Source organism: Rattus norvegicus, chromosome 1 (genome assembly GCF_036323735.1).
Source record: "Rattus norvegicus strain BN/NHsdMcwi chromosome 1, GRCr8, whole genome shotgun sequence".
NCBI lineage: Eukaryota > Metazoa > Chordata > Mammalia > Rodentia > Muridae > Rattus > Rattus norvegicus.
Genome location: NC_086019.1, coordinates 196,204,057 through 196,223,712, shown reverse-complemented (window position 1 = coordinate 196,223,712; position 19,656 = coordinate 196,204,057). Strand labels below are relative to the sequence as shown.

At 47.0% G+C, this 19,656-nt stretch overlaps 1 protein-coding gene across 2 annotated transcripts in view; it reads right to left on the bottom strand.

Moving 5' to 3' along the window:
* Gpr26 (G protein-coupled receptor 26) overlaps positions 1-19,656 on the bottom strand; it is a 39,437-nt gene that overhangs the window by 11,862 nt on the left and 7,919 nt on the right. Inside the window, exons 2-3 of one of the 2 annotated variants that reach the window (XM_039092262.2) lie at positions 19,408-19,521; positions 9,178-9,368 (exon numbers count right to left, since the gene is read on the bottom strand). In XM_039092262.2, the coding sequence (XP_038948190.1) occupies positions 9,178-9,368; positions 19,408-19,521 (305 nt within the window). 2 annotated transcript variants of the gene reach the window in all.

Genomic DNA, 19,656 nt, shown 5'->3' with positions numbered 1-19,656 from the left:
CTTCCTAGATCTTAGCAATGTCAGCAAATGCCTTTTTTCTTCCCTTATGTTGAGAATTTATTTTCTTAAGTAAGGCACTTTATGGACATTTTTAGTCATATTCATATGGCCAGCATCACTATTCTTGTGCTTTGGAGTCGGTGCTAAGTAACAGGGATCACCTGAGCATAAGCACTTGGAGGGACTGTGACAGTCCTCAAGGCTTCTAAGCAGCCGTTGAGCAGATAGCATGTGGGCAATGAGGGGCAGGGTGTATGCGAAGGTCTGAGTCACAACGCAATGGGACAGAGCAGGCTGGCATGATGACATTTCATTATTCTTAGAGCCACATGCACTTAAAAACGTGTGAATTATTTAGCTCTGGAATTTTCCCTTTAATACTTTTGGACTGTGGCTGGCCAGAGGTAACTAAAAACCTGGAAAAGAAAACCAAGGTTAAGGGGAGACCCCAAACATAAAGAATAGTGGGAATGTGGGTGCTAAGGAACCCACCAGCCTGCCTGGAGGGTGGCCAGCCAAAGTCTTCATGCAGTACTTCTGTCACCTTGCCCATGTTGTTCCATACCTGCAGGCTCTCCACAGAAAGATAGGGGTGGGGAATATTGACATCTTTGAGCAACGAGTGCAGGGTTACACAGGCAATGCTGGTGGCATGTGTCACACATCATCAGGGACACACAAGGTACTCAGGTGACTGTGGTGGTTCACACCCTCACTCAGCCCCTTGCTCCTGAAGTGGCTCCAGGGCTGACCCTTGGTGGTGAGGACAACCACTGTTGACGAGAGCACGGACTCCTTCCTGATTTATCCTTCTGGTCCCAAGCCACTTCATCTCTCTGAGTGCAGTCTCTGCAGCGTGACAGGGGACAATCGTACAGCGGAAGCTCTTAGGAAGAGGACCTGGCTGAGACCCCAGAACAATACCAAAGACATGGCAGCAAGAGGGTGGCTTCTTCCCCTCCCAGAACTCTGTCCTGGAATCCAGCTCACAGATCACCTGGCAAAGCCCAGCGATCCTGTCCGAAGGATAAAAGTTGCAAGGTGCTGCACTTTGAATCTGTCCCACAAAAGCAAGTGATCCAAGCTTTGTCTCCTATGGAGGAGACAAAGGAGGTGGGATCTAGTAAAAGGCACTTGAGCAATGAGGCTCCACCTTCAGGCCTAGATTAAAATCAACCACGAGGGAATGTGGAAGCCCCAAGTTCAACTTAGGTTTCTTACATTCTCTGTCTTGCCATTCGATGCCTTCCACCATGCCACACCCCAGCCCCTCCGTCTTGTACTTCCCTGTGTTCAGAGCTGTTCTTTATACGCTACCCAGTTTCAAGAGGTCGGTTACAGCAGCACAGAGCGATTTAAAATACATGGTACTTGGAATCTCTCCCATGGCAGGTGTCTTTTGGTGTGTTTGTGTGGCTACTGTGAGTTTGCACAAATTAAGAGAGAGCCCCATAGGATGAACACCTCAAAGTCAGAGCAGCGTGTGAGGCCAGAGGCAGTGAACAGGGTACTGAAATGAGAATATAGTCTCAGAAGGTGAGAGAGAAAAGAAAGACAAACTTTGGTGCCACTGTGGAATTACAAAAGGCCGCATCTCTGACAATTTGCTAATACACAAAACTGTGTCCATGCTAGGTCAGCCAGGTATGGGTGAACTTTTATAACAGGAATCTTTATTGGACGGAATCACAATATATTTCCCTTGTGTTAACCATCAATTCTATCATAAAAATATATTACAACATTTGAGATATATTCACAAAACATAAGCCATTGTAAACAGAGCAGGCAGCACTGGCCTTGGATTCAAGTCTCTTGAGTCCTGTTTCATCAGCGTACAGCTGCTGGCGAGTGTGTCCCAGGGAAGGCGATGTTGCCTTGTTGGGAGATCTACTAGTGATATTTTATTTAAGAGTAAATGGAGCCATAGTTCTGTTGGTTAAATTAAAAAGCGAAGTAAAATCTACAATGACATGAGACAGTAGCCTCTGCTTCCTTTGGTGCCTGGTGTTCAGCTGTTTGTGCTGAATGTTTGCCTTACGTAGTGTGCATTCTTGAGCATGCACATGGATGGGAAACTCCCTGACTCCACATGTATTTCTGTTCATTTTCCTAAGAATCTGCTATCGGGAACTGTGGCACTGTCAAAACCAACCAAGTGTCGTCAGAAATACCTTTCATTTTTCCGAAATCTTGGTTTTTCTTGAAATGTTACGATATAATAAAGTCCATTTCCTCATAGAATCCCAGCCCTGCTGGACACACTTGATGTGTCCTTGCTGTGGAGGACCTCTATGTCTTCTACTGACCATTTCTGGATGCCTCCAGCAATGGATGGCATGACTCTGCTCACCTTCCTTTGCAGACAGCAAAAACAAAGGCAATATACAAAGATACAGGAATCTAAAGTGTTGGTTGTTGGGGCCCTAGGAACCTGGAGCCTCCAGGATGACATGCTAGGTGACCTTCAACCAACTTCCCTTTCACCTACAGGAAGTGATGCTTCTTCTACTGGGTACCGGGCAAGGTAAATTCACTGCGCTTCCTCAGTGAGGGATGGAGCATGAACCTGGTTGATAAGTGTCTGCTGTCACCCACCACACTGGACAAAACAGCAGAGGAAGGTTCTTATCTACCCAAGAGCATCCTCACCACATGAGGAGACCACTTTCCTATGGCGAGGTTCTAATTCCTTCTCCTTAGAAGTGCCTTAGCACAGAACGTGAACCATCCAACAGCAAGTTAACTGCCCTGGGTGGCAGAGAGGGCAAGACAAGGTACCTTTTGATTACTGTTTGCAACTCAGTGCAACTGGGTTTCCTGCAGGAGACCCTGATGAGCCTGGCGGGGCCCAGGATCACATGAATGCCTCTGTGCTGCATGAGGAATTGATTGTGTCTACACATTGCTTGTGAAACAGGACTGCAAAGAAACTTGACATTCGAAGCTCTCTTGAACAGGGCGGGTTGGTTACTGTTAATAATTCAAGCAAAGGTTTGGCAACAGAGGGGCTGAAGGAAGACCAAGGAGATCAGGGCGTTTGCAGACGGGGTGTTGGGGGTTTTAGCCAGCCCTGAGCAATTACTATGACCTGGTTCCATTCACCCAGACACACGGCAGGAATGCCATTGTGATGGCCCCCGATGTGCTTTCTGCCCTATTATGGGGTATTCTCTTTGGGTATTATGGAGTGTGGCCTAAGCCTGAGACTGCCTGTCTCCAAAGAGAGAGTCTAGGCCCTTTGAAGCCATCAAATCATGAGCTCTACTTCTACGCTGGGGAGTATAATGGTAGCTATGGAGACCTATTGGGACTGTGTGAGGGGATATGGGAAATACCATGTGTCAGTGTTCCTAAGAACAGATACATCCAAGGTGCACACACAGGTCTTTGACTCTAAAACATCAATTGTTTTAAAAACCCTTAAATGTGGGTGAACATGATAAAGCAGGGCTCTGCCGTTAACGATTTGATTCACACCTGGCCTTTAAATGTGAACTGCGCATTTATGTGACACGCTGCAAGAGTGAACTGCGCACCATCCCCCCAGCCCACCAAGGGAGGATGTGGAATGCCTAAGAAGTGTGAGGACAGCCTTTGTACCATGGCTGCCCCTGCTGTGCTAATTCTTCCATTTGTTCCTGGGGATGGGTAGCGGTGCCCCTCAGGCACCTGTGGATGCTAACCTTGTAACGCTCGCATATACAAAACAGAGACATGACATCTGTTCCCACTCAGGGTCTCATTAGAAAGAGGTACCCTGGGGAAATGTGGCTGGGCTTGGTTTCATGGAACTGAATTGTAGCTATGTGTGGTGGCTCATGCCTGCCTGCAGTACTAGCACCCAGAATGCTGAGGCAGGGGGATTGCTTATCACTACGAGGTCTGCTGCAAGGTTGAGGCCAACGTGGGCTATATGGGAAATTAAAGGTCAGCTGGGACAACCTGTGAGTAAGTCAGTAAGCAAATAAATAAATAAATAAATAATAAATAAATAAATAAATAAACACTGCCATTGATAATAAGTGTTGGCTTCGTCGTACACCTAAACTTGACGAGATGATCCTATTGCTGAAGATACCATACACATCAGCCACAGGATGTGGTAAGATCACAACTGACCAGGCGGTCCTCTCTCTTGCTGGCTAACTCTCACAGTACTGAAATGTGCTCTGCAGGGTGCCAGGGAAATGCCATTAACAGTCTTAGCCAACTTTGACTCTTGATAGCAAAATTTGTCCATGGGTACAATAGTTCACCAATGTTATGGGGTCGTTGATTATTTTCTGATTGGATGTAAGGCCTACTACACAGGAGGAAACACATGCTTGGTGCTATATGTAAATCTGCCCATGGTAGTGATGGCTGCTGGAGAAGGAGAATCAGTTTTCCTCTGAGGTCTGGCCCTGGGTGTATCTCCCATGCTCCGATAGATAGCCCTGTACCCTCACACCTACCAGCAACACCAACTGAACTCAGTTTGTTTTTAAAAGTACATAAAGTTGGGAGGGAGAGCTTGTGTCAGGAGATGGAGGGAAAGAACTGGAAGGAACGGCTAGCTGCTGAGTAAACAAAATATTCAATTTTTTAAAAATAATGAGTACTTGTTAATCCCCTCAAAGTGAATGTGATTCTCTTTGCTTCCCCCTCTCTCCTTACTTTTCTTTTCTTTCCTCCTACTTTTCTTTCTTCTCTTTTTGGACAGATAAATACATGTGGATTTTTCTCCCTGTCTTTTCCTAATTTTGTTCTGGCTTTACAAACATCAACCCCATTAGCCACGGATGGCATTCACATCTTGGGGGATACTGCCTGCTTCTGAGCACCCATTGGTCAGTGTTCCTGGATGCACACTAAGCTCCACTCGACTGGACCCTTCCCAGGCTGGTCCACATCTATGTCTCACTGCAGGCTGTACCAGCAGTTCTGGCCCAAAGCACACCGCCTCTGTAAAGTCTTTCAGGGGCTCCTGAAACAGCCTTGAACAGCCCTGAACAACACTCCTTAACCTAGTCCCACTGAGACACTCATCTCCCCTGGGGCCTGACATAGGAGGCTCTGGCTTACAGAACTATGGGGTGACAGATGAGAATGCCATAGTTCTTGGTCAAATCCACTTTTTGCCATCTGCCACTCGGCATGTGATTGCAGAAGCCCATTCTTTGGACCATTCTAGGACACCACAGCCCTTGACTTGTGCTATGTGGGTCAGGTTGATAGACACAGTTTAAAGCTCCAACTGTGTCCCCTCTCTGTGCTGGATCACTAAAGTTTCACAATTCCATTCCTTAGGTCCCATGGCTCCTCCCTCCTGGAAGTTGACTGCCTAAAGTACTCATCTTTTATTCTTTATTCTGTGCTTGGGATAGGTGCTGAAGAGGCCTGTAAGACCACAGAAACTTCTGAAGAGAGGCAGAAAAGGCCTGTGTTTCCTGCTACCTCCCTTAGATCAGTTGAGGAGCAAAGACAGAAAGCAAGGGAGCTCCCTAGGCGACAACAGATTGCTTGACCTTGGGAAGAAATGGGAGCTGTAGGGGAGGTGGGGAATTTATAAAGCAGGTTCCTCCCACATAGCATTCTCTGCTGAACCTGCAAGAGCAGACTGGATGGAGATGGTGTGCCCTTCCACCCTCCCCCAACAAGGTTGCTCATCTCTGTCTACCTTCTCTCAAGGAGAAAGACACACAATAAAAAAAAAGCCTCACAAACACAAAGTGAGAGGTCTATTGCTCAGAGTGATGGGGCCTGAGCTGAGTCTGGAAAGAGAAGACGGGAGACAGTTAAGGAGGCCACTGAACCATGCTCGGTGAACACAGACAAACGTCTATGGGAGGTGAGCTAGCCATGCAACACCCAGACTGCACTGCTTTGCCATTCAACAAGCATCCTATGTTCCTAGGGGCCCTAGGTTTCTGAGATCCTGGTCCCCTAGAAAGGATCCAAGGAAAATATAGATTTGGGGCAAAGAGATCATAAAAGGCAAATGGTGTGTATAAGACCAGGACTGAACCCTCTGAGTGGATTTGAGATCTGGAAGTCCTGTCCTCTATAGGCACTACTCTCAAGCATCCCAAAATGTTCTCACCAGCCCAGTGCCTCTCAAGTGCACTGAATGTGACTCTGTAATCTAGAGGGAGTCAAGCCAGTCAATGGGGTCCTTTGCCTTGGGGAATGGAGTCTTTGCTGTTGTTGTTATTGTTGTTGTTGTTGTTCTTATGCCTCATACCTGAGAAAAACCACACATTGTTGGATTAACTAGATTGCCAGAATGAGGTAGATTGTTCAAGTGGGAACAGTGACCACAGGGGGCATGCTTCAGAGGTGTGCAGACCTGACTATAAACATTTATGGGAAGGCAATTGTCGCAGTATTGGCTAGTGCCCATTGTCGACGGTGCCACTTTCTCCTCGCTTCCCTTGGGTTTCCAAGCCTGTGTCTAAGTGATAATGAAAACTCTCCATCAACGGGCGTATCTGGGTTCTTGTCGGTGGCACAATGCCAGTGTAATGGATTTTAATAGATGGTAAGCAGTTTTAGAAGCATAGTGAAAATTACAGTGTACATCCTTCCGGATATGTGGTGCTGTGGGTGGCAGATCCTGCTTCTGGGCTAAGGAAGGGACAAGGAGATCTCAATTCAACTCAGGGTACAATATGTTGCCTATACAGAGCAAGCAGAGAAGGGTTTGCAGGGCTACTCTCCTTCCAAAGCAACACGAGGGAAGTGGATGTCATGCTTGTCTACTGATCCCACTCCCTGGGTCCCCATTCATCCTTTGCCCAACTTTAGCAGTATTTGTGTGAGAAGGGGAATTATTTTGTGCATGCCGTCTTTAGCCTCCTGCTTGATTTGAACTTCCCTGCACTTTGAGTGTTGGGACAACAGAACATAGGCAACTGCTTATTACTAGGAAAACTATAGAAGTGAGCATTGTGATTTAGGAAAGAAGGGACCAAATGGACTCTGAACCAGAAGAGTTTTGTTCCAGAAACAAATGCGTGGCAGTGTTGTGCTGGTAGATTGGATGATGACAAGCTCTCTGGGGAGAAGGCCTGATTTATAACACTTAGCTATTCTGAGTGTGTAAAAACTTTCACCATGGTTAACTTTAAGCCACTGGTGTAACATCCCTTGTCACAGGAGAGAGTGGTGTACCTCATCAGATCCCCCAGAAGACTAGCTGGGGAAAGCTGGGGACAAAGTCTAAACAAGTGTCCTGGCCAGTCCCCTCTGGTGCCCAGGTTCTTTTCCTCAAACATACCTCTCCCTGCAATGGGAGGATATTAAAACCTCCTTAGATGTTACAACTATCGCCATTCTGGTCTCTATGGAAGCTCTGAAGCCTGACAACACTAGGCCTGATGGAATTGTTTTCTAAATGAATTGCCAAGAGTTAATGATAGGCTATCTTTTCAAAGAGACAGGCAGACATTTGTCTGCCTTTAACTACTGGGGCTGCCTGGCATGGAAAATCAACATTCTTTGGGTTGGTCTCTGGAGGATACACTTCTGAAACTAGGATGTGAGGAGCTATAAGGAGAGAGTGACACTTGTGATTTTATGGCTCTCCACCCTTCCTAACCATAGGAGTCACTTACAGGGCTCAGACACAACTGCTCTAAGCATTCTCAAGTGAGTCTGAAATGATAATGAGGCAGTGAGGCAGCATGGACCATGTGTACTTGTGTGTGCGTGTGTGTGTGTGTGTTTGTGTGTGTGTTTGTGTGTGTGTGTGTGTGTGTGTGTGTGTGCACTCACTCACGCAGGTATGCGGAGGACAGAGGTCAGCCTCAGGTGTTGTCTCTAAGCTACACTGTTCTTTTCTTTTCTGAGATCAGGCACTAGCTTGTAACCCATTCAGCTAAGCCTTGGCTGACCGGTGAGTTCTGTGGAGTCACCTCTCTCAATTCTCCAGTGATAGGATTACAGGTGCACGCCACCATGCCCAGTTTGCTTTCAATATGGGTTCTTGGGATTAGAATCAGGTCTTTATGTTTGAACCATAAGCATTTTACTGGCTAAGCTATTTCTCCCATCCTTATCTTAGTTTTTAATGTGGCTAAGACTATGGCTCCCAATGGATTGGCATGTATATTACAGGAACAACATCCTATAGTAACTGCACTCATTTGTGGCACACAGCACTTTCGTGGTGACCTTGGATAGCCCCTGCTTTCTCAGGGCAAAATTGCAGAATGAGGGTAATGAACCACCAGGATAATGGAACCCAGTATCTGAGAACTAAGACTGCATCCCTGCTCAAGTCAGCTCCTAGGATTCGATGGGCAAGATGTCTAAGACAAGAGGAAGTACTTACTCCCTATCAATTCAGATCCCAGATGGGGAGGTAGGACAGACCAGCCACCGTCTTCCTGCCTCCCTTACCTACAGCATGCAAATCAGAAGGAGGTGACTTCCTGCTCAGATTTCATGGACTCTAACATTATCTATGACCTGTCTATTGAGACCACTTTCATGCTAAGATTGTCAATACACGCAAACAGTTTGATGAAAGAGGGACAAAAGTTGATTCCAATTTATCATTCTGAAGATGACTGGTAGGCAGCAAACCATCTGTTAAACATGTTCCCATTTAGTGCAGGGCCCAAGGGTATCAGCTGACCATAATGTAGTTGGCACCAGCTGGATAATATTTGGGTTACAGCAGCAAACACTACCAAGGGGAAAAGAGATGCCATATTAGATCTCGGGCCAGAAGGCCACAGACAGCCTCACTTTCAGCATCACAAAAATGTCCCTTGGAGCATAGAACCCCATGACCAGTAGTTAGCAAGCAGGTGGGTATCATGCCCCACACCTGCCACCAGCACTCTGTGTCCTTGACACAAACTGGCCTACCATCCTCTGGGAGGCCTTTGGTGAGTCTAAGCACTCAAAACACACCCTCAGAAAGAAAGGCCAGGGTGTGGCCTATGGCCATCCTTTGGTGACAAATAGGGACAGTCCGAGATCTTACCCTGGAAGACCCAAGAAGCAGGCCCCAGATCTTGTTCAGACATCAGCATTATGTCAATCGCTGGACAATGGTGGCAGTTCCTGTCCACCCAGGAGTCCCAGACCACCTCCCTCTGCTCTGGCCACCTCATTCTGAACTCCCCAACAGGAGAGCTGTCCTTCATTCCGACACTGGCAGAATGTTCTGGCTGTGAGAGTCACCTGTGAGGCCCACAGAGTGAATGGAGCGTCTGTTGAAGATCCTGTTCAGAAGCTCCTTGCAGCTCCTGCGGTACTGGTGTCGCAGCAAGGAGTACACGAAGGGGTCAGAAGCAGCCTTGCTGTAGGCCAAGCACTTGGACAGCACACCCCAGTGTGAGTCAATGGGTGCTGTGGAGAAGAGTTCCACCAGCCTGTGGAGAGATGGGGATGCGTAGTTACTTGAGGGTACTGTGGGCATGTGTTGGGGCTGTGGTTAGTTACATGCTCCTATGATTAATATTGCATGAAAGCAATGAACGTAGCAAGGATGGCGTTATTCCAAGTGCCATGGCACCTGCGTTACTGTAGAGACGCTGAAAGACACGACTACCTCATACGCCCAAGCTCCTCATAAGGACAGTCAACTCTAAAGGCAGCTCTTAGAACCAGACCTATTCTGCATCCCAAGCTTAATGATGAAGTGAGTGGATAGCTAATAGCCTCCCGAGTTCAGCTCCAACTCAGCTTCTGACCTTGGACAAGTCTTCACACTCCTTGGGCCTGGATGTCTTACCTGTAGAATAAGGAAGTTGGATGGGCTTGTTTCTATGATCTTTTAATCCATAAGAGTCAGGTTTGGCTCTGCCTCAAACCCAGTTCTGCCTCTCTGAGGAGTCTATGTGGGAGGGAGGGCTGAGCAAAAGCTCGGCAAACATTCTGCAAAGCTCCAGACATACCCTGCTCCTGTAGAACAGCTGCAAGTGAAGAGGGGCTCTTCCTAGGACTAGGGTTCTGGTTGCCTTTGACAATAGCAGCAGTTAGGAAACCTGAAAGTGATCTTCATCTACTGAGGGAGGACAAGGAAAGATACATCCCGTGTGCTCAAGAGTTTGGTTCTTAGAGTTCTCCTGGTGGCCATGCAACTCACGGAGTGGTGCAAACTCCAGGTTTCAAGGGCAGTAGGAGTTCATGGGTTAGAGGTATTCCTACCTCTAAGCATGGTTACTCTCTCCCAAGTGTTCCTAGATCTATTAGCCGGACTTGGAGAAGTAGCCAGCATTAGCACAAGGTCAAAAAGACCCACAAAGCTTGGAGAGCTCAGAGATTCCAAAACACTCTATTCCCGCTTTGGTTAGTTTTCCTAGAGCCTTCTTTGGGTTGAGGTTGGGTTGTGGATCCTAGAGTTGGTGGAAGGAAAGGACATTTGCTGTAAACTATTCCCCACCAAAACTCCCCTGTGTTGAATGGATCTCTAGTGAGTCCATCCTGAGGCTGCCATCTTTGTTTCATCACCTCAGCATCACTCTCTACCCCTGTCCTTTAACCCCGTGAGAACCAGGGCTACCTTTCTCCTCATTTCATTGTCAGATTCAGTGAGGAGCTGAGGAACAGGAGCTAACTGAACTGCATTAGGGAAAGACTCACTTTTTGGCAGATCTATGTTTTAGAAGTGGTGAACTAAAAGAGACAGAGCTCCAAATTTAGAATTCACACTTAATAACAATGAAATATCCAAATGCTAGCACACTGTCGCCATGTGTCTTAGTTAGGGTTTCTATTACAGCAATGAAACACCATGATCAAAAAGAAAAGTGGGAAGGAAGGGGTTTATTTGACTTACTCTTCCATATCACTGTTCAACACCAAAGGAGGTCAGGACAGGAACTCAAACAAGGCAGGAACTTGGGGGCAGGAGCTGATGCAGAGGCCATGGAAGGGTGCTGCTTACTGGATTTATTCCCATCTCTTGTTAAGCTTGCTTTCTTATAGAACCCAGGACAACCTGCCCAAGGATGGCATCACCCACAATGGTCTGGGCTCTCCCTAATCAATCACTAATTAAGAAAATGTCTTACAAGCCTACCCACAGTTGGATGTTATGGAGGCATTTTCTTAACTGAAGTTATCTCCTTTCAGATAATTTTAGCTTGTATCAATTTGACAAAAAAGTGGCCAGCACAGCATATGATGATGCCACATCATGCTGCCCAATGTCCTGTATTGTTGGTTGGTCCTAGCTTCTCCCAAAAGATAAGATGTGTGTGTGTGTGTGTGTGTGTGTGTGTGTGTGTGAATATATCTGTGATCAGAGAATAACCTTGGTGTGTCCCTTCCTCAGACACTTTCCATATTTTATTTAAAACAGAAGTGTATCTCTTTGGGCTAGAACCTCAACAAGTTGGCTAGGCTAACTGACTAGCAACTTTGCAGGGATCTGTCTGACTCTGCCACCCATTTTGTCCTTGCTGGGGTTACAGGCATATGCTGCTCTACCCAGCTTTTGACATGGGTCTGGGGTTCTGAACTCATTCTGTATGCTTTCGTGTCAAGCACAATGCTGTTTGAGCTATCCCTCCAACCTCCCCATAGGGATTAAAAAACAAAAAAACAAAAAAACAGACTTAATTACCAAACCATCCAGTAAGATCAAAAGTAGTATTTGGAGGCTCTGTAGGACAAAATTATGGCATTTTCTTCCCAAAGATTCTATTTGATGTTTGAACCCCCTCCAATATTTTCCCATTTGTGTTTCCTTTGGACCAGGGCCTCACTCTGTACACTCTTTCATCTCACAATGATCCCTCAGAATGTGTCTCATTCCCACCTTACACATGAGATCATTGAAGCCCAGAGTGGTAGAGCAGCAGGCCAGGGTCTCCTGCCAGAGAAGTACAAGTCTCTCCCCTCTAAGTCTGGGTAAAGGTCATGCTAGGACATGAATCTTGGCATTGTAGGGTGACAAGATGAGCTTTCAGACCCCTTTCTGCCCCAAGAGGCCCTTTCTGTGAGGTCATGATTTGCTATGCTAAACCTTTGTCTCTTGTCTGCACCCCCCCCCCAAAAAAACCTGTGACAAGTTCTGCTTTCAAAATCAGGTCTGGCCTTGGCAGGGCCCATACAAAGATGAACTTCAAATGAACATAGTCCAGATTTGGCTCCACAAAATCCTGGCTAAGGAGATGCTAGGATACCTTCTTGCTGTTTATACTGCTCAGTGTGGTACATAGCCTTAGTACTCCAATATACTCCAAAAGAACTCCACAGGGATATGCAGGGGCTGTTCAGCTGCTCTGGTGCTCTGGGGTCCCTGGCTGTAACAACACTGCAATGGAACCAGATCCCCACCCTGTCCCCAGACCCAATATAAGCCAAGGTAACTCTGGAACTTCCACAGCTTTGGCACCTCTGGAGTCGCATGGCCCTCCCTACTCCCCAACAAACAAGCTCGTCCCACAAAGCACATCTCCTGCCCTGTGTCCTCACCTTTCACTAAGCACAAGAGGTTTTCTATGCACTTCTTGGGATGTGAGCTAGAAAAACCTCTACTTGCCCTAAGGCTCCAGTCATAGTGACACTTATGCTTGTATGCTCAAAACACATGGAGACCAGTCCTGCTCACCCTCCTATTTCCAATCTTATCCCCTCAGGAGAGCCCACACCAGTCATCAAGCCAGGGTATAGCAGCATGCATGAGGGGATGAGACACTACAGGCCATCCTGAGGAAGGCAGTGGAACCATTTATAGAAGTCTGAGTAGTCACCTGACCTGCATCTGTGTTTGTATCTGTGTACATGTGTTGTGTGTATGTGTGCATGTGATTTATGCACTCAGGTTGTGTGCATGAGTGTGCATGTATATGTTGTGCACATGTGTGTGTTGTGTGTACCCATGTATCATATGAATGTATATGCTTGAGTGCTGTGCATGCATGTGTGCCATGTGTTGTGTATATGTATGTATATGTGTATATTTATCTATATATGCATGCATTTGTTATGTGCATGTGTGTACATTGTGTCATGTGGATGTATGGATATGTGCACATGGGGTATGTGTATGCTATGCATGTATGTCCATGTGTGCCAAATGAATTTATAGTATGTAAATGTGTATATATGTATTTTGTATATGGGCATATGTGGGTCATATGTATATATATGCATGTGTGCTTTGTGTTGTGTGCATATATACATTGTATATACATTTCTACATGTGTATGCATGTTTGCCATGTGAGTGTATCTGTTATGTATGTGTATGCCCACGAGTGTTATATGTAGGTCATGTACAACTGCATGCATATGTACCATGTGTGTGTTGTGTAAATATATCTATCTTGTCTATGTGCATATATGTTTGTTGAGAAGTATAAAGTGCTTCAAGATTCAGACCTTGTTGAATTCAGGAAGGTAGACACAGAGAACCAGGGTCACAGACTGCACCCCTGAATTCTGTGTGCTTGCCCATGTCTCTATGTATAGTAGACTTCTCTGAACTGTGGCCCTCTTTTGATACAGACTGCCACTGATGCTGCTTGCTGGAAGCCATGTGAAGTGGCTGCCACAGAAAAGGGCTGACAAGACAGGAAGCAGCCCACCTTTGCCCTTACCTATAGGGGATTTTCATGCTAACCAGCAGCCTGAGCCACCATGGTCCTTTGAGAAGGAGGAGAAGGAACGAAAGGAGGTGGATGAGGAAGGGGAGGGGGAGAGGAGAGGAGGAGAAACACTTGTTTGAATTCTGAGGAATTTTGTGAATCCTGGAGGAACTAATATCCTGACCTGCCCCCAGTGAGAGTCCCCAAGGAGAGAGGCTCGTGGTAAGAGTTGCAGAGCTGCTCAACACTAGCTCAGTACCCTGGGGCTCAGCCTCTCACTGCTTCACCAACAGCACCTCAGCTCCCCATCCTTGTATCATCCTCCCTAACACATGGGGAAGAAACCAAGGCAATTCTCTGTTAGTCACATGGTCCAAATGTAGAAGAGGCATAAGTTAAACTCTAGGCTTTGAGTACCAGAGACCTCGTGCTTTCTGATGTTAGGCTGCCTCGCAGTCTCCTGCACTGTTTCCAGTTCCACTCTGCACCTGATACCTTTGCCTTCAAATACCGAATTTACAGTAGCCCATTAGAGCCTTCTCTTCATACTTCCTCTGCCCATACTGCTCCTCTCGTCTTTGCCCTTTCTTTGTGTGTCTCTCCTTGTAACACACCACACAGAGAGACAGACAGACAGACACACACACACACACAGAGGTACAGACACACACACACACAGAGGTACAGACACACACCCACACACAGAGGTACAGACAGACACACACACACAAAGACACACCCACAGAGAGGCACAGAGGCACAGACACATACACACACACACACACACACACACACACACACAGAGGTACAGACACACCCACACACACAGACACACACACACACACAGAGGCATAGACACATACACACACACATAGACATACAGACACAGACACAAACCCACAGTGTGCATAAAATACTATCTGAGTCACAGAAGATTGCTTGGGGAAACAGCCTGATTATCCCCAAGGCTTCTGGAGACTCGATCTGCATATGCGAAGACCTGTGAGCTCTAAGTGGATGCTTTAAGCTTTCATGAGACATTAGCCACAGAAGAGTCATTTATTAATAGAGGGTTAACAGTCAGGAGCCACCTGCACATTAACCCCATTCCCCTCTCCATCATTCCATTACTCTGGAAAGCGACAATAATGGGGCCATCAGATCCGCAAATGCCTCCAAACCTGATCCTGATGATTTATGACGGCTGTAATTATTTGTAAGTCTAGATTGCTGCACAGACGATAGGCTTACAATCGCTTGAAGACATACGAACATTAATTCAGAAAGTATTTCCCAAGAGCCTGTGGGTAGAAATCTTCAGTGGCCCTGAAGGCCCTGCCTGGTCACTTCAGGAACAGACTACCTAACCCAGAGCTCAGAGGAGGAACTTGACTGTGAAACAGAGATATGTCAGGGCTCTGTAAGAGATCCCACAGGAAAACAAAGGTGACAGAGCCTGAGCAACACCTAAGGCCTGGCCTCCACATGTGTACACACACAAACACACACACATGCACACACACACACACATACACATACACACATGCACGCACACACGCACACACACATATACACACATGCACGCACGCACACACACATATACACACATGCACACACACATATACACATACACACACATATGCACATACACACACACAGGCACACACACATACCCACACATGCACACACACACATATACACATACAAACACATATGCACATACACACACAGGCACACATACATACCCACACATGCACACACACACATATACACATACACACACATTGCACATACACACACACAGGCACACACACATACCCACACATGCACACAGCAGATGAATTTGTCTATTTAACTTATTGTCCCACTAGGGAATTGTTAGAAGTATTGATTGTATTATTTTTTGATCATGCTAAATATTGGAAGTCATAAACCTGAAGTAGGTGCATCTCAATTTGGAAAGGTCACATTTCAAGTGCTCAACAACAGCCACCCATGTCTGGTGGCTCTCATACTAGAGCACACCACTCTAGACCCCCTTCATGCTTTCATTCTCTCTCTCTCTCTCTCTCTCTCTCTCTTTCTCTCTCTCTCTCCCTCCCTCCCTCCTCTCTCTCTCTCTCTCTCTCTCTCTCTCTCTCTCTCTCTCTCTCTCTCTCTCTCTTCTGCTTCAATTATCACTTTTCTTCAGCCCTACCTGGCCATACCCAATTCACAGTCTTTGCCCATGAGACCTAGCCAGGACGCCCCACCCTACCTCAGAGTCCTGGGTTCTGGGCCTACCCGATGCAATGGCTTTGTCTTGACTTCAAGCTCTCTTTGTAGGGCCAGAATTCCTACCAGGAGACTCCTGGGGCTCTCTTCAATTCATCCTTAATCTTCAGGGGAACCGTTATAGTCTGCACAGGGAAGATGCTGGAGACATGTGTGACAATGTGATTCCCATCACACTGATGTGATGTGAGCCTCTTGAGACCTTAGCTTGGGGTAGCATATACACGAAGAAGGTGCTGGGAAGAGGTGATGGGGGTGTTTTCCCCACATCTAGGTTCTGTATTGAGGAGGTGATGCAGTGGGCTGGTATCTCCTGATGATCCACATTTATACCAGAGTGGGCAAGGCCTTTCTCCCCTTGAAAATGCTGCTTATTCTCATGCATGATGCACAGTTTTATGAATATTTTTTAAACTCAATCACATTAACTCCATCCATTTGGATGTAATGTATTGAGCTATGAATCTGCTAGCAGTTTGACTGAAACATTATTTTGCCTGGGCACTATTAAAAGGAAATAGGCTATAATGGGGGTGGGGGTAGGGAATGACAGAGAGAAAGAGAGAGAGAGAGAGAGAGAGAGACAGAGACAGAGACAGAGACAGAGACAGAGAGACAGAGAGAGAGAGAGAGAGAAAATATAAAGTGGGGGGGGGTCATGTTACTTATTCCCTGAGGGTTCTAGTTAACTTACTCAACAACCTCCCCTTTCTCTGAGGTCTAGGAATGGTCTCTGTATACTTTCTTTCCCACCCATTTTCTGTGACTGTCTAGATCTCCTTCAGTCTCTGGTATCATGGGTAGGGGGGATGCTGGCCAAGAATCCACACAGGCATGCCTGTGTCGCATACTTCTTTGTTCCACATCTTTTAACCCCAGGATACCACACTGTCTTCTGGAGGCCCAGAGAGGTGAGTGCTCTGTCCCAGAGTTGCATAGCAGAAAGGTACAGCTAAGTTTGGCCTTAGGGAGGCCCCTCTCTCTGTGGCTGTAATATCTCATGCAGAGTCCTGATCTAAGGTACACTTGGCTTCCTGGTTGCAATATGAGTCTAGGCCACAATTTCTCAATCAAAGTGACTCTGGTCCCAAGGGAACACTTGGAAATATCTGGAGACATGGTTATCAAACTGGGGACGTTGGGGAAGAATAGAGGTGTTCCTGGTACCTAGTTGGTTAGACCAAGGAGCCCATGATACATCATACAATGCATAGGGTAGCCTCTCTCCCAAGAGTCATCCATATATAACACAGCAGCAATAGTGCTGAGGTCCAGTGAACAGATGCAGAAGAAAAACAAATGATGAATCTGTCCTGTCCTGTGTTTGGACCATCCAGGGACACACACACACACACACACACACACACACACACACACACACACACATAGCTCCAAGTCCTGTGTCCAAAGAGAGGAATAGGCTGAGTCTGGCTTCCCACAAGGAAACACCAAGGAATACCATGGAAGGCATTGGGATGGCACTGTACTTGGGCTGTCCAAGGAAGGGGAGAGGGGAGAGAGGTGAGCAAGGCTCCCGTATGCATTGTCTGTGTTCCTGTGGGTCCTGTGGGCAAAGGGCTATCTCTTGGCCAGAAGAAAGAATTGGCAGCCAGGACTGAAATTAGCAACCAGGCTGGGCTCTGTGTAAGGACAAGTGGGGAGAAGAGAGAGGGTAGTCACAGTTAGCTCACCCTCATAGGGAAGAGGAGACTGGGTGACAGTGAAGGGAACGGCCATATGCACTTCCGCACTGGTACTAGCTATGTTCTCTTCGTCTCTCTCCCTTTCTTTCTCCCTTAGCCCTGACACATTCATACACAGAGGAAACCATTTCCCAGACTCAATCAAAGCTCCCACTCCACCTCCTAATAGGAACCTTGTCCTTTGTGAGCTCCAACTTTGCAGATCATACTTGGGATACAAAGCTGGAGAATTTCCCCCAACCAGTCCACAAAGCATCTTGGGAGAGAGAGGTGGGAGGGGAGGTAGTCCTTTTCTTTCTTCCTTCTCTGACTGAAATTGGCATGGGGAACAGTCACAGCTGGAGCAGGCTGGTCTAGGCTGGTCTGAGGAATACTGGTCCCCGGTTCCAGTAACTGGCAGCCCTGCCTAGCTCTTGGTCCTCCAGGAAGACGGAAAACCTCACAGTCATTGGCCCAACAGTTCAGCCACAGGAGAGGTGGCCTGCATGGCAGGGCACAGAGAGCAATATCTGCTTTTGTTCAGGTGGAAAGTATCCTCAAATAAACTGTTGCGGGGGGAGCTGGCTACCCAGCACACAGTGGGCAGTGGCACCCTGTACTGTGCTACACTCCCCTCTGCCTTCTCTCCGTTTCTTCCTGTCAGCATCTCCTGGAGTATACATGTGGGGTGACAAGTTGGGATGAAATTATCTGGAGATTGAGTGAAGAACCTTTCTGCTGTGGGGTACTGAGTTTAACACATAAGAATCCAAGGCCTATGGAGAGTAATATGGAGGTTCTCCCCCAAACCCAATAAACCCACCATTTGAAATAGCCGGTCCACCTCTGGGTATATATATGATACCTGTATGACTGTATTTACTTCAGCACTGTTCATAGCGAAACCAACCTTGGGGCCACAATGGACACAAAGAAAATGTGGAATAGATACACAACGGACTATCATTTGGACAAAGAGGATAGAACAAGAAGGCATAACAGAATAACTCAGACATGTGCCACCTGCTCTCCCACAGCACACACCCTAAAAAGCCCAGCAGGATGTACAGAGTGACTCCCAGAAGCTGGGACAAAAGAAAGGGAGTAACAGAAGGCAGGTGTGTAATGGGCTTTAAAACAGGCTGGAGAAATTCTACTCTGGCAGGGGCTGCATTCCACAGCGACTAGTTACTTATGTTAGAAAGAGTGAACAGAGAGGAGCTTGGAGGCTCCAAAGACAGGATCATAGCAAGGAGACTGAAACAATTGAGTAATTTTACCAGCACCTGTTTTGTGTGTGTGTGTGTGTGTGTGTGTGTGTGTGTGTGTGTGTGTGTGTGTGTGTGTATGTGTATGTGTGTGTGTGTGTGTGTGTGTGTGTGTGTAGTGTAGTGTAGTATAATTTCACACAGGGCTTCACAGGCGTGTGCAGTCATTATGAGCTGATCAAAATTGTTAGTGTTGTTAAAGGAGCTGGGCATGTTGACTTCCCCGACTTGGTTAGTACCTGTTGTATACATGAATTGTCCAGGGCACTCGTGACTGCCTGTAATCAAAATGCTAATTAAGGAGCTAAAGAGATTGCTCAGTGGCTACAAGGTGCTCAGACTGCTATTGAAGAGGATCTGAGTTTAGTTCCCAGCACCCATGTTAGCCGCTCACAACTGCTTGCAATTCCAGCTCCAGGAGACCCAGAATCCTTTGCTGGCCTCTACAGACACCTGCACTCGGTATGTATAATACCCATACACATACACATAATTAAAATGCTAATTAGTAATAAGGGAGAGTCAGAGGCTGGAGAGAAGCCTACAAAGTGTCTAGGCTCCTTCTTCCATGCTTTCAGGAAAGACATGTGGCCCAGAAGGGTTCCACCCTGGTGCTCCAAGCCCTGCCCCCACCCTCAGGTCAGCTTACCTGGTAATCACATAGGGTGCAAAGCACACGAGGAAGGTCCCTATGAAGGTGCTGATCTTCTTGGTGGCACGCTGCCGCCTCCGCTTCTGTTCCTCCAGACATCGTTCCCTCACACTGTGCAGGGCAGAGAGGAGAAGGTAACTCATGCTGTGGCCTGGCCAAGGCACAGGGAGGTGCTACTCGTCAACATGAGCCATGGCTTTGAGGCATGTGGCTATGAAGCCAGAGACCTGAGGCCCCAAGCTTGTG